Below are 13,933 nucleotides of genomic sequence, written 5' to 3'. Positions count from 1 at the left end.
CGGTCTAAATTGAACTGTCATTTTCAGATTTTCTTTTTTTTTAATTGTGATTTTTCTCTTTAGGCCGTTTTAACACTGAAAATGTTATTTATAAGGGGAAAATTTAGTTAATGTTGGAGTTGAAATCCACATAAACGCTAATTTTTTTGGGGTGTAATTTTTCCAAACACTGAATTTGAAACTAACTCTTACACTTCACAGATTGTTACCACAAGCCAGTTTTTTTCCACAAATCTATTTAACATAAATATGACTCTAAATGTAATTTAGCCAATTACATAATCAGATTTTTAAATTGATTACTTTCATGACTAATTTATTTCCTGTAGTTTGCCAAAGTTTTACTTTAATCTTTTTTCTTAGTGTATGTCTTTACAAAACATGCCATGTCTGTCTTGGGTTGTTTGTGTTTTTCTCTTACCTGATGGATGGAAAATATCTGTTGCCTGATATTCAGAGTGGGAAGCAAAAGTAAACTTACCATATTTAAGATGGTACAATGTTATAGGTTTCACCTTAAAACTATTTCATGTAACTGTTTGTATTCATTTTTTTTATTTTTGCAGGGTTCTTTGAGTGATTCTAAACGGTGTTCACATGTTAAGTGACATGGGAAAAGGTGCCCAGTGGCTCAAAATGATGGCTTCAGAGACGACTGGAACTGAATTCTCATTGCTTGAACAAGGGACGGGTATAGGGCACTCAACATTCCCCACGGCGGGGTATTTGGGAAAAGTCAGTGAAACCTTTGGTTTTCAGCATCTGTGCAAAGCTATTTTTTTTTTTTTTTTTTTTTTTACTAGATGGTAATTTTGATAAATGTAAATGTACTTTTCTTTCCTCAGAAATCTTTAAAAAAGGCGAAAGATTATTCTGAGAGTAAAAGTTGAGTACTCTCAAAATGTTCTGATATTACATTGTTTACACTTGAACATTTTGTTGTTCACATCAAGTTGTTGACATGGGTTTAAAAGCAGCAATTCTGGTTTGATTGAAAAGCAAACTTAATATAAGCTGTAGACTCTCAAATACATTGGAGTTCCATCAACTAATAATTTTTGCATGACCCGCTGATAAATGCTGCCCCCCTTCTGTCCTTAGACTTACTGACGTTCTGCAGTAATGTCCATTGGAGCAAGTTGTGGGGCAGTACTTTGCCAGTGTTGTCCATCCTGGTCGGGATGCACCTTTTTGTCACCCAGGCAGAGGTGTTGTCTCTGATAGGGGTCTGGACAGGGGTTTGGCTTGAAGTATCTATGAGATTTAAGCTTCTTTGGTGCACTTGTTTAGCTGACCAGAATTGCTGCTAAAGTTGTTTGCTTATTGACTGTTTCTAAACATTTTGAAATTTACTTGACTGACCAGCATGAAATGAAACTGTAGTTATACATGCAAGGTTAAAAAAGTGATACCACAAGGTATTGTTCTCTGTCAGTGGGATGTTGATCTATCTACCCGGTTTGAAGTATAATATTTAAATTGCCTACATGCATATCGTGTAGGGCAGTCTGTGTTCAATTATCCAAAGACTATCGCCAAAGCTCAGAATGTAATTCTTGCTTATTTGGTGCCTCTTCTCACCCACCCCCCATGCGACCTCCACCCACCACCAATAAAACCCTTGCACCTTACTATACCCTTTGTAGGGCCTCCTGCACTTGGCTTTTTTCCTGTTATTGCACACGCAAACAACGTTTTGTAAAAATTCTAACCTTAAATGGCCTCAGGATTTTGTTGCCTAATCATGATTAGCCCCTTTTCCAGTAGTTGGGATTTGGTTGACAATAACTTGAAGGAGATTTTTTTTGGGGGGTGGGGTATATTAAGAAGCTTTGTCCATAGTTTCAGTGCTAGCAGAAATGTTTGTCTACATAGGCATAAAACTACCGCTTCCCCCCCCACCCTATGTTCCAGAAGCTGGTGGAGAGTGTTCATATATATGTTAACAGAAGCCGCTATAAACGTGGATGTCAGTTGTGCCTCACAAATAGCTCTAAGTGCAGCTTCAGTGTGTTCATCATACCGCACCTGCGAGGATCTACTCCATAGACCATCCAAGTTGTTGCATACACTGTACCATTGTACAATCACGGCAAAAAGATGCTGTCATTTAATATGTTAAATAGTGGTCTTACCCGATCAGCTGCACATATCAGCTGCTTTCTCAACCTAAGCTGGGTCTTTATCAAGAGCCGTGACAGCAGGTCACTTCCTCTCCTCTGTGAGAGTCGGGGTCCCTACTTCGGTATAACTAATTGGCTCCCAAAATGTTTGTGAGCGGTAATCCACACCTGCCTCACACAGTACAAGAATGTTCTTTGGCAGTGAGTGAATTTGTACGCTTACATTTTTTTTATCCTCAGTGTGTGGTGCTTAACTCCCTGGGGATCTAACTGTTTACTTTTCATACCTTGCATTATCATTTGGGATGGTACTGTGATAATTTTAATTGTAGAACGCTGAATGATGAATGTTTCCTCCCAAATATTCCACTTTTGAACCCATTTGCTTGGTTCAGTTCTGTTAAGACTATACAATTCCTCAGATGTATGGCTGCTATGAAAGGTCTGTCTTTAAGCCTTTTGGATATCACAACTCCATGCGCCCCCAACCACCCGACTCCAGCAAATCGTGTCAAACTGGCAGAATTGTATATCTGTCTCACCTGGGTGATTGCACCTCATGCAGGTCTGGCAGAGGGTGTTGATTTGCCACTTAGCTTAACCTGGTCAGGGACCGCAGCAGGAGTTAAGGAATGCACTCCTTCTTTGACACAGACTTCTTTAGCTACATTTTTCTAGCTGTGCTGAGCTCAGGAGGATTTTGTGGTCTGCGCCAAGGCGCAGGTGCCAAATACATTGTTTTCTTTTTCAGTGGTGCCCCACTCCCTTTGTTATTTACCTTTCTTCATGACTTCCTGGTGGGCTCAACCATGCTGCTACCAACTGGATTTCTGTTGCCAGGTAGTCTTTCAAAATTGCGTGCTCCTAGTTCCCTTCCCCAATCAGGAAAAATTGCCTCTTTAACGCAACTCTGAGCCTGCTCATCCCTGTTCAACTAACAGGGCTTCTCTTCATGAAAGAAGTAAGCATGATTTTTTTTTGTGCAATATATAATAGTCTTCCTGGCAAAAGCATCATTTAGGTAATGAGGACGGCGTGACTAACCATGCCTGGTGTTTCCAGCACTAGAGCTAGTGAGGTTTCCATTTTTTTTTTAATCTGCTGTTTTCATGTATTTCTCACTGTTTAATGATGTGGGAATTGGCGGTTAAGTCATTGTCTCCTTTGTCCTGAAGCTACATATGCAAGTACATTATATGTACTTGATTGCCAAAATGTTCATAAAAAAAAAATGTATTTAGCCACTCACTGTAGTGTGTTAATCTAAGAGATGCCAGTCTAATTCACACTGCTCAGCAATGCCATTCAGTGGCAGTCTGTTTAAACCATATGCTTTTCATGAATTGTTGTGATTTGTCTGGCTGTGGTTCAGGGAATTGTAGGCTCCTATGTATTGCTAATTGGTGTTTGGAACCGCTATTTTTTTGTTGGGCGTATGCTCTCTGAGAGAGTGCGATATGGCCATAGCATGTGACATTTTTATTCTTAATAGCTAGAGAAACAAGAATTGCCAAAGGCAGTAGCTTTGGATTTACTGTGCTAGCACATGGAAGCATAGGCATTCACAAGTTTTTTTTTTTTTTTGTTTTTTTTTTTTGTATTTTTTTTTTTTATACATACTTTGCATGTTCACATGCTGTTTTACATTACAGCCTGTCCTATTGGATTTCCAGTGCTAAGAAAAAGTAGCAGAGATTGTTTTCTATATAGAATCTGAGGTGAGGATTGCTCTGTTCTTTCTTCACATTTATCATCCAGCAGCCGTTAGAAATAACAATAAGCATAAGAAAAGCCCTTCATTTCCGAAGAAACTTGAGAAAGGAAAAAAACATCAGTCCAACAATCGGCATCAGCAACCAGTATTGTCCTTTCAGATCCCTGAAGGGCAATCATGTCTCCTCTGCCTTCCCTGCTCTAGCAATCTTCAGTTAAAGTGTCCTAGGCCTTAGTACTGTAATTCTTTTCTATCAGTTTTTGGTTCATTGTTCTGTTACTCTTTGTGCATTTATTTCCTAACAGCGCAGCCACTGGAACACTTAAGATGATTCTTGGTGGGTGCTTTTGGGTTCTTATCCCAGCTATGCGCTCTATACACGCCTGCCTCGCATTGTGGCTGCAGCTTCTATTTCTTCAGAAACTAATAGAGTGCGAGGAGCAGCAATACAAACGACGCACAGCGGAAGTGTTTGCTAGTGTCCAATTTAGAGCCCCCACCTCCTGGATTCTGAATGCCCCATGCAGAGGTCTGTATTTTCAGGTTTTTATTACCCAAGCGATTGCATTGGATATCTGGGACTCTGACCCAGGCGAGTACAACATTTATATTCCCTTATTGTGTCCTTTCAAACACATGGGCATGTGGTGTGCCTTGAATTTGGCCTACATATATTATAGTCCTAATGGCTTCCATGTTTTGTTCCCCCGGGCTACCCCCAGCCTTTCATTGCCTTCCTAATGCAAGACGCTGCAGCTTCCTGTATGGAGGAGGAACATTTGTGTGAGGTCATAAATGCCACAATCGATGAGGCAGTGACTGCTGCGGTTTGCACCCCCTTCCCCACCCAAGGAAGACCTTACTGGACCTGTTGTCCCCTTATCTCTAGGACAGCCTACTGGGAAGGGAAGTGCACGGACAACCTAGGCGTCAATCTAGACTAATTTGAGAGAAATAAATCCTTTGTTTATCCGGCACAACACCTTGGTTTGGACCCCCTAAAACCTCAGACCCTGACACCTCCAGTGGGCATTGTGCCCATATGCCAGGCCCCTCTCCTTTCCCAGACCACTTGGATGGGGACGATTCCACTACAGCCTTGGAGTCCTATAGGCCCTGGCATTGGTGCGCCACCCCACTTACCCCAGATGTTGACACCAACTTACATAAGAGCAATCATGACACAGGACCTGATATGCTAGATCCGGACAACCTTCTACATGCGCTTGGTAGAATGAACCTCAGCAGCGAAGGTCTCCACTTATGTGGCGGGCACATCAGGAAGCCATTATACAAGGAGGTCTGTAGTCTCTTTAAGACAGAGTGCCCATGGCCATCCCTGGATGGCAAAGTTGCCCTAACCCCTGAGATCAGACCTAAGATGTCCAGTTACATCCAGGACCCTAAAAAGGGATTGATCACTTCTAAGGCTCATGCCAGGACATACTCTTAGATGTATCTCGCTGCCCCTCCAAGACTGAATATGGCTGAAGATGCTGTGGTGTCAGGTTCCCTGATCTTCGCAGAAGCCTTATCGACTTGGGCCCAGTGTGCTACATCTTCCTTGGGAGTGCCAACTGTGCCATTTGCAAGGAGCGGCACTGATCCTTGCTAATCAGTATCGATCCGAAGCTGGGGGATCTGTCTACCTCCGAAGCTGCTCCTATAGCCCAGGATGTCCTCTTCAGAGCTGAGGAAGTTTCTGGTCCCCTTTAACTCCCTTTAAGGCCCAATCCTCTATAAAACAGATCTTCACTCCAGGGGTTTTCCCCGGGGCTGGTCACAGCAAGTGACTCAACTGCCTGTGCCCTTTCTCAGGCCCCCTTCTGTGGCACAGGGGCCAGACGAGGACAGTGGCAAGACTCACACTGGTTTTACACCTTCTACCCCACCAGGAGCTACCCCCGCTATTGTGGCTCCAGAAGAACCTCCAGCGGGGGGAGGCAACCAAGCTCCCTCTCAGGGTGAGTGTGCATCAGTTTTTCTAAATCCAACTGTGGTGCAGACTGGTGCTGCTATCCCAAGATTGGGGGGCACGCACTTTGGACTCCTTGGTCCTGCACACAATTAGGAGTTTCCAAATAGAGTTCTACGGTTCCCCTCACCAGCTTTCCCGGCCACTCCCTCGCTCCTCCTTTTTCAAACCAGAGGCTGCCCTTGTAGATGCAGAGATGGCGGATCTTCTAGCAAAAGGGGTGATTGCCCATACACAGCCTCACCCCTGCGTGTTTCTCAGTAACTTTTTCCTGGTTTAAGGGAGAGAAAAAAAGGAATGTAGAAAGCATCCCATAATCCGTCTCGGAGAATCCAGCGAGTTGCTGGTCTTCTGCCACAGACAGAGCAGCTTCACCTTCTCGGAGATCTTCTGCAACCCAACGATTGGATGGTGCGTCTGGCCCCAAAGGATGCCTATCTTGCTATCCCCCACATTGTTGTTTCCTACAGTTTGAGTGGTGCCACTGGTCCTTTGAGTTCACAACTTTCCCCTTTAGGCTGTCCTCAACGACATGGTGCTTTACCAAGGTCATGAAACCAGTGGTGGAACATTTGCAGGCCTGGGACATTTGTCTCATTGTGTCTGGATGACCTCCATGGATGGCCAATGCCAGGGAGGCTGTCTGAGCAACTCTAGATGATGGTTGACCTATTGGAGTCCCTGAGATTTGCCACCATTGAGCACAAATCTGTAATGTCACCGACACAATCTGTACTGTCCCTGGGGTTTGTGGTGGACTTGTTCTGAGCCACCCTCATTCTTCCTTCCAAGAGACTCAACAGAATCAAACACAAACTCAAGAGGATGCTAGACAGACCATCCACCTCTCTCAGGCACATATCCCGGATTGTGGGCCTTCTCTCATCCTCCATATAGGCCATGTTCCTAGGACCCTTGCATTACCTGGCCTTGCAACGACTGAAAGCTTTCCACCTTTGGAGAGAGCTCATGTACTCCCAAACAGTTCCCTTGTCTGCGGAAACCAGGTAGGAGCTGGGGTGGTGGATTGCCCATATCGAAGCCTGCTGTGGCCGGGCCAGGGGCACAGGGTGGGGAGCCACCAGCGGAAAGTGGTCCTCTACTGAGGACACTTCATGTAAACCGGCTCAAATTGATGGCAGGCTCTTCCACGGTGAAATGTTGGATGTAATGCTGTGTCCTTCTAAACCTGGACAATGTGGCAGCGGTACGCTATGTCAACCGTTTCAAGGGAACAAGATCCAAGACACTCTCAGACCTGGTTCCTACCATTTGGGTGTATTGCCTGGAGAAACTTGCATCTCTGTGATGGTGGAGTCCCAGAGAAATCCAACCAGGTAGCGGTCAGGTAATCCCAAGACTGGCAAAATGTGAGCCTCTGGAAGCTGGGCCCTCTGGTGTTTCAGGAACTCCAAACTAGGTGGGGACATTTCACAGTGTACCTCTTTGCATCCCGCTTGGACCTTCAGCTGGCTAGGTACTTCAGTTGGAGACCAGACCTCATTGCAGGAGCGATGGATGCCTTCCTTCAGGATTGGCAAGCGGAGAAGAGATATGACTTCCCTCCGTTACCAATGATAATGCAGTTGTCCATGTATGGAGACAGCAAGCAAACCTGGTGGTAGTCACCTCGATGTGGCGGTCTCGAGGGTGATTGGAAAATTCCGGGAAAGTTCCATCAGAACTGGCAGTCTGTCTACCCCTGTTTTGAGATCTCCAGGATCTCATGGGGTATTCCTACCCCCTAGTGTTGGGCGGTTCGCTACATTTTATGGCATGATGGATTACCAGGAGCCTTCAGGCTGTGTTGGTATTCTCCAAAGCATAGGCAGATAGCACCATCAAGTGCTACAGATCGGCTTGGACTCAGTGGTTGCATTGGTGTCTTCGACAACTGGATCCCGTGGGGACAGAAGTATCTTGAATTTTCTTGCTTCCTTGGCCTCAGAAGGTATGCCATATAGGCCCACCAACACCTTTTGCTCCGCGATCTCTGCAGGTCACTCTCATAATGACCACTCAGTTGGTGAGCATCTTATAGGCCTCAAGCTCCTCCAAGGTATTTGACTGTCCAGGCCTCTGGAACCGAGGTACTCCATTCTTTGGGACTTGAACAAGGTCCTAAATCTGTTCCTATCCTGGCCATCTAATAAGTGTCCTTCAAGGAAACAGATTTCTGCGAAACTGGCAACCTTGCTATGCCTGGTCTCCTGTGAGTAGGTGTCAGACGCCAGAGTTTTGGATGTAACAGAAGGGTTACTTTCCATATATCCAAAAGAACATAATGTAATTTGCTTGTTGTCTCGTAATCTGTTTTTCCAGAGGTTATGAGGTATGTGTGGCACATGCAGTTAAGCATACCAGTCTTTGATGGAGGTGCTTCGCCCCCAGGGAGAACAACAGTTGCTCATTGCCCGTAAAAAAAAGCCCCACAAAGCCGTTTCCTCCCCCAACCATCGCTAGATGGGCAAAGCAATACGCTGGCATAGACACTAAGATGTTTGGAGCTCACTCTGTGAGAGGTGTTATGCCTCCAGAGTCTTTGCCTTGGAAGCCCATCTGAAAGGCATCCCTAATTTGGCAGACTGGTCATCAGACCCTACGTTTAAGAGATTTTATTTCAAACCAGTCCCTAATATCGCTTCGCTATTCTAACACATTTTTAATTCCATTAAAGACACAGAGGTGAGGATTAACCCACCCTTCAATCTGCTAGCCCACCCAGCCAGATGTATTGTGATACCTACATTACATGTAAGTAGGGAATTGTTTCCTACCATAATGGTTCACGCTGCATATTGTCGATCGCAAAATGTTGTTTTGCTTTGGTGTTTTTTTTTCTTGTTTGCAAAAGTTGCCCCTTTAATAGAGTCTTTACCTTCTTGGATCCCAGACCTTCGTCATCGTTATCTTTGTAGGGGCAAAGTCATCTAAGCATGAATGAGAATAGTCAGCAGTTTTGTTGCAGGAAAAAAGAAGAGGCAGGAGCATGCTCTGTATCTTAAAGGACAGTACAGGTTGCTGATTAGTTGGACTGATGTTTTCCTTTCCCAGGGTTTCTTGGGAAATTAAGGTGTTTTTTGTTGTTTCTAATGTATAAAGTGACGAAAGAACAGCATAATCCTTGCCTCGGTGTCCTTAATAGAATTGAAGATTTGTTATGACAGTTAGGAAATGTTTAATTCAGCATGAAAAAGTGTGGTGACCGAGTGTACTTTTCAGATGTAAAATAATTACTTCTATCCTGTATACATTGTAACAGACTTGTAACAGTATGTCATGCAGATGGCTGCACTACCTAGGCAGATTTGTTTCCCTTTAATGGTCTCTATTAACAGTGCTTTACACCCATTTACTCAAGTGAATATGAGCAGAGAAATCCTGCTCGAGAATTATCCTTCGTGGAAGGAAACCTAGCTTTTCATACAAGGTTTCACATTTTATCACATTTTATCGCATTTATTCTGTGAACTTTATCTAAATGCCTCTCTGCGTGGATGTCTTATTTGCAAGTTCCTCCAGTTTTGTGATGAGAGAGAGTGCATCGAGCATTTGAGATTTTTATCACTAAGGCTGTTTAACTCTTTAGGGACTGTTGCTGTTATTCTCTTTGTGCTGTATTTGATTATGTGAACACTTTTTTCAGGTTTATGAATCTTGCAAGGTAACCTCAGATGAGTGTTGTCCAGCGTGTGAAATAAAAGGACTTACTCGAAGCTTACACGCATACCGCATAAGTTTTAAGGAATCCATCGTTCTTTGTGAGAATCCACAGGTATTTTTAGTGTTCTATATTTTTTTTCTTACTCCTCCTTAAGTCATTCTATTGAACATCCCCTGAATAGCAATGTGTCCTGATTGTATGGAATTGCAATGCTGGTTTGTCATTTCTACAGAAAACAAGTACTCGATGATTAGGTGCCAAACTACTTCTCTTAGAGTAGCACCACAGACTAAAACATTCCTGAAATCACGGCAGGCATGTGAGGGCGGGGTCCTTTTTTTAAATTGTTTTTAATTTTTTTATATGCCTATTTTTCGGGTAGTATCGCATGAGAGAAGTATTTCACCTTGGTCGGTTTTTCTTAAATGTAGAGCAGCTACCTTTGCTTAAATTTAAATATTATGGATTGGTGCATCATGGATATGTTGAAAGGCAGAAATAAATATTCGTATTGCTATCAAATTGATGAAATGGCTGGCAAGTTTTAGAGCCAATTAGGACATAATGTGGAATTAATACACTTTTACTAGAAAGACCAAATACAATCTGAACACTTCCATGGTTTATTTTTCTATGTTTTTGCAGCAGGTGGCCAGTTTGTTTGTCTAAGCAAAATGAGACTGAGTTGTACACCTTCCTAGAACCTATGTTTATTTTACTTGCAACAGAGTATTGCACCATGTAGTTTTCACTGTTAGACTGATTTGAAAGACATTATGTTAAGAACGCAGAGTCGAGGATTATGTAGTTTTGTTCTTCAAATTTTGAAAACATTAACTGTATAATCAAAATATGTGTTGTAATATTTAGGAATTGGTAAACAAAACACTGTTAGCAGTAACCAGTAGCAGCCCCTAACTCTCAAAAGACTGTGAGCGATAGGTGCTTCCTCTTAATGCCAAAGCTGTTGGTATTCCGTACAAGATTGTTGAACTAACAATCAGCCCTATTCTTCGTTCTGTTCATTCCCTAAAAGAAAGATGAGAGTGAGTTACCGAACTGGTAAAGCAGTAGTCTGCTAGTGGTCTTACTAACAATTTCAACATTCCACAATATTTTATTATTTTAAATGTGTAACTGTACCATATAATAAAGCAACATTGTGATCTCGGTTGACACAGAACTAGTATGCATATTATCACAGTTAAAAGCTGAGTGGGCTCATTCTCGTCCCTATGGCCTTAATAGAATCTAAACTTTAAGTCTTGCTAGCCATATTTTTTTCAGTCCGTTTTAGGAGTGGATAAGAAGATTAGGCACTGCAGTACTGCCAGCTTTGCCGAAAGTGCCTTCTTCTAAAAATCTTCATCATTGGGCAATCTCTTGCGCAAAATAAATACCACACTCGAATCACAAAGACGACAATTCTGTCCTGTGGGTTGGAAATTTGCTCCCCTTGTCACAAATTGAATACACAAAAATGCTGCCAGAAAACATTTACTGATGGGTCACCCATGACAATAGGAAAATGCAGCAAAGTGATTAGTGTCTTGGCTAAGCCTTGTTCTGATAATTCTGATAGAGATCGAGACCCATCTCTAGGCACCTTCTGATCACGCTCCCCAGGAGGATCAGCTTCTCTGGGCTGTGCATGAGGAATATGCTTGCTGGATAAGCAACAGAGTGTTTAGGAAGTCATGGGATTGGCTGAATTACCCAGTAACCAGCCCATGCCATCAGATGCTGGAATCCATAAAATACCAGAGGATGAAGGTCAATTGTGACACCAAATAGAATCATATGCCTATGTGGAGAAGCCTTGAATACTTTGAGAGACTGCTGTACAAGACTTTTTATTGAACCTTTAACAGCCTGGAGTCCACCTCTGACGCCCTCACAACTCTGATGCCTCAGTAAAAGGCCTGTTAAAATTAAAAATGCCACCTCAAGTAGAAGTGCTTATTAAATGGAGCTATGTAGTAAAGATAAGTTGCCAACACATTCTTTTTTTGTGTGTGGAGCAGTTGTTTTCTGTGATTGGCTATTGTAATGACATTAGTGTTTTCCATTTCCAGGCTTTTGGGAACTGTTTGACGATATGGCTCAGGTTTTCTGCCTGTAAGTTAAAGCGAATAAAAAAAATAATAATCCTCACTCTGGTCCTGAAGATTAATTCAATTGCAGACACCCAGTAAATTAACTAAAAGGTTTATGCATAATTTGTTGTTTCCTTTTAGCACTGCTACGTAAGGCAAAGAAACAGATTTTTCAAGCTTTCTTTTATAAGTATTCAGAATTAGTAGGTGGGTGTCCTAAAGGAGGAGGATGCACCTGATTATCACCTTGGGTTCGTAAAATGCTAGCATACAATTCCCTGACTTACTTAACCTGCAAATGGGCATCCAAATGGAATGGAATGGAATTAGTGTCCACTAATAAAGTGCAGTCATGACCGCGGCAGATAATTTGTTACGAACATCAAATGATGAAGAAATCAATTCTGAAATTTTGAAGCAAGTTTGTGCGTTTAGGCTCTGGCTCTCCAGCAGTTTGGTTTGTGACTGCTAAATACATAGAGTGTTGTCTACAGACCGATCTCTGTAAATGCATGTAAAGAAAATATTTACCCTTTTCAGTTTTACTCCCTTAACTGTCTTGCATCTCATGCCACTCATTTGCATGCAGTACAGCTCTTGAGTGGAGCTAACCAATAATGAATATGGCTTAAGTAATTCAGAGCTACTGCATACATGATTTAATACATCTCAAATGCAATCATCGTATTGTTCACATTCTGAGCATTTTTGAATTATGTAAATGTATTTCTTCTTTGAGTTATGAAATGCTGGTATAATCTGGTTAACTTCTAAAATTCAAACCGTGTGCAAGCAAATGCAATTCAGGCTACAGTTTAAATGTAATTTTTCATTTTCTTTACAGTGCATTTATCCTTTGGGGCATAAACCACTACAGAGCTTAACTATTGGAGCTGACTTGGGAAACTATCAAAGCACACCAAATCCATCCAAACGCTGCCCAAGCAAACATAGTCCAAGAAAAAGGAAGCTCCTGGGAAGTGCCTCTCAAGTTTCTTTAAACACAAGTTCTTCAATCGAGCCATGTGTTAAACACCCCAAAGTTATCACTTTGGTTAGCCCAGAATCTTCTTTGTCCACTGATGGTGGAATTGGGCAGAATGACAACCCACCTGAACAGAAGACACTTGCCATTGATATTATATCAGATGATACTCCTAAGCAAAGCAGCCCCTCTGAGGATGTGGAGCACAGTTTGGCAGCAGGAAACATTGAGATTCCCTACAATGCTCCTCAGAGCTCTATACAAAACTCAAACTCTGATACTGAACAGTTCTCTGAAGTGCTCCGACACATCAAAACATCACCTGTAACTGGACCTGCAGTCTTTGTACCCAGTTTTCAGGGAAAGCCACTCCATCTTCAGTGGAGGAACAGAGATGCTCTCTGCTGGTTAGATTGCATTCTCTCATCGCTTGTGCACTTAAAAACCCTGAAAAAGGCAGTGGCTGAAGGTTGCATTGAGGAAGATTCCATCTTTAAGCAATTGCTGTCAAAATATAACCAAGCAAATGCACTGGTGACATATCGATGTAGAGGAGGTATGTAAAAGTTGGTTGGTTTGGTGCTTTAATCTCGAACTCTACAGTTTGATCTGACATTAAAATAAAATTGTTTTTGTATGTGGACATGCATTGTTCCAGATCGTTGTATGGTATAGTTAGCAGTCACAATACTGTCTGAGGTTCGTTTTGGGGAAAGCAGTGTCTAAACTGAAAAAATTGTTTGATCTTTATTTACTTCGTCGTTTGGTGGGTTCAGTATTTTCCTAGATTATTGCAGTAATATTTGCATAAGATAAAACACTGTCAAGTCTTCTTTAAAAAGAAAAGACACACCACCTAGAGAAATTAATATCTAAAATGAAAATCAATCCCCAGCACAAGGAAAACATTACAGAGCACTAAAAATGTAATTGCTATGCAATATCAAATGCTTTCATGTACCAACTGCCATAATCAAAAACCTTCCACAGCAAACCTAATCAGGGAGTCCTGTAGTAGAAAAATAAATTAAATGGCTGAGCGTCGGTCCCTGATTTGGCATTCCTTTAAAACAGACAATGTATAAAAACTATTAGGGTCTTCATTATGGCAGCCAAAAATAAAAATGCATAGTTTGTCTAAATAAATTATCACATGGCTATGAGTCATCTTTCTCTTTTGCAAGTTGAAAGTGTAAGGAGGCAATAAGTGATGTACTGTGCATGACCGAGACAAAACAAAATATTGCTCCTATTGTCTACCTGCATCAAGTAGGGTTCTGACTTACCGTTTTTAGTTTTCAGTGAGTCCATTCCCTTATTAATGTAATGCAGATTTTAATAACATGGTAAATATAAACAGAGGCACAGGGCTGCGA

General features: G+C 42.2%; 1 protein-coding gene across 4 annotated transcripts in view; it reads left to right on the top strand.

The window, feature by feature from the left end:
• Positions 1–13,933, top strand: part of USPL1 (ubiquitin specific peptidase like 1) — a 357,088-nt gene that overhangs the window by 22,898 nt on the left and 320,257 nt on the right. For 2 of the 4 annotated variants that reach the window (XM_069202189.1, XM_069202187.1), the window contains exons 2-4: positions 567–735; positions 9,459–9,587; positions 12,417–13,113. In XM_069202189.1, coding sequence (XP_069058290.1) covers positions 598–735; positions 9,459–9,587; positions 12,417–13,113 — 964 coding nt within the window. In that variant the 5' untranslated portion in view covers positions 567–597. The remainder of the gene's footprint in view (positions 1–566; positions 736–9,458; positions 9,588–12,416; positions 13,114–13,933) is intronic. The other 2 variants (XM_069202190.1, XM_069202188.1) reach the window with 1 other exon arrangement.

This window comes from Pleurodeles waltl, chromosome 8 (genome assembly GCF_031143425.1).
Source record: "Pleurodeles waltl isolate 20211129_DDA chromosome 8, aPleWal1.hap1.20221129, whole genome shotgun sequence".
In the NCBI taxonomy this organism is placed as follows: Eukaryota; Metazoa; Chordata; class Amphibia; order Caudata; family Salamandridae; genus Pleurodeles; species Pleurodeles waltl.
Note: the sequence above shows the minus strand (reverse complement) of the source record. Positions and strands in the feature narration are given on the sequence as shown.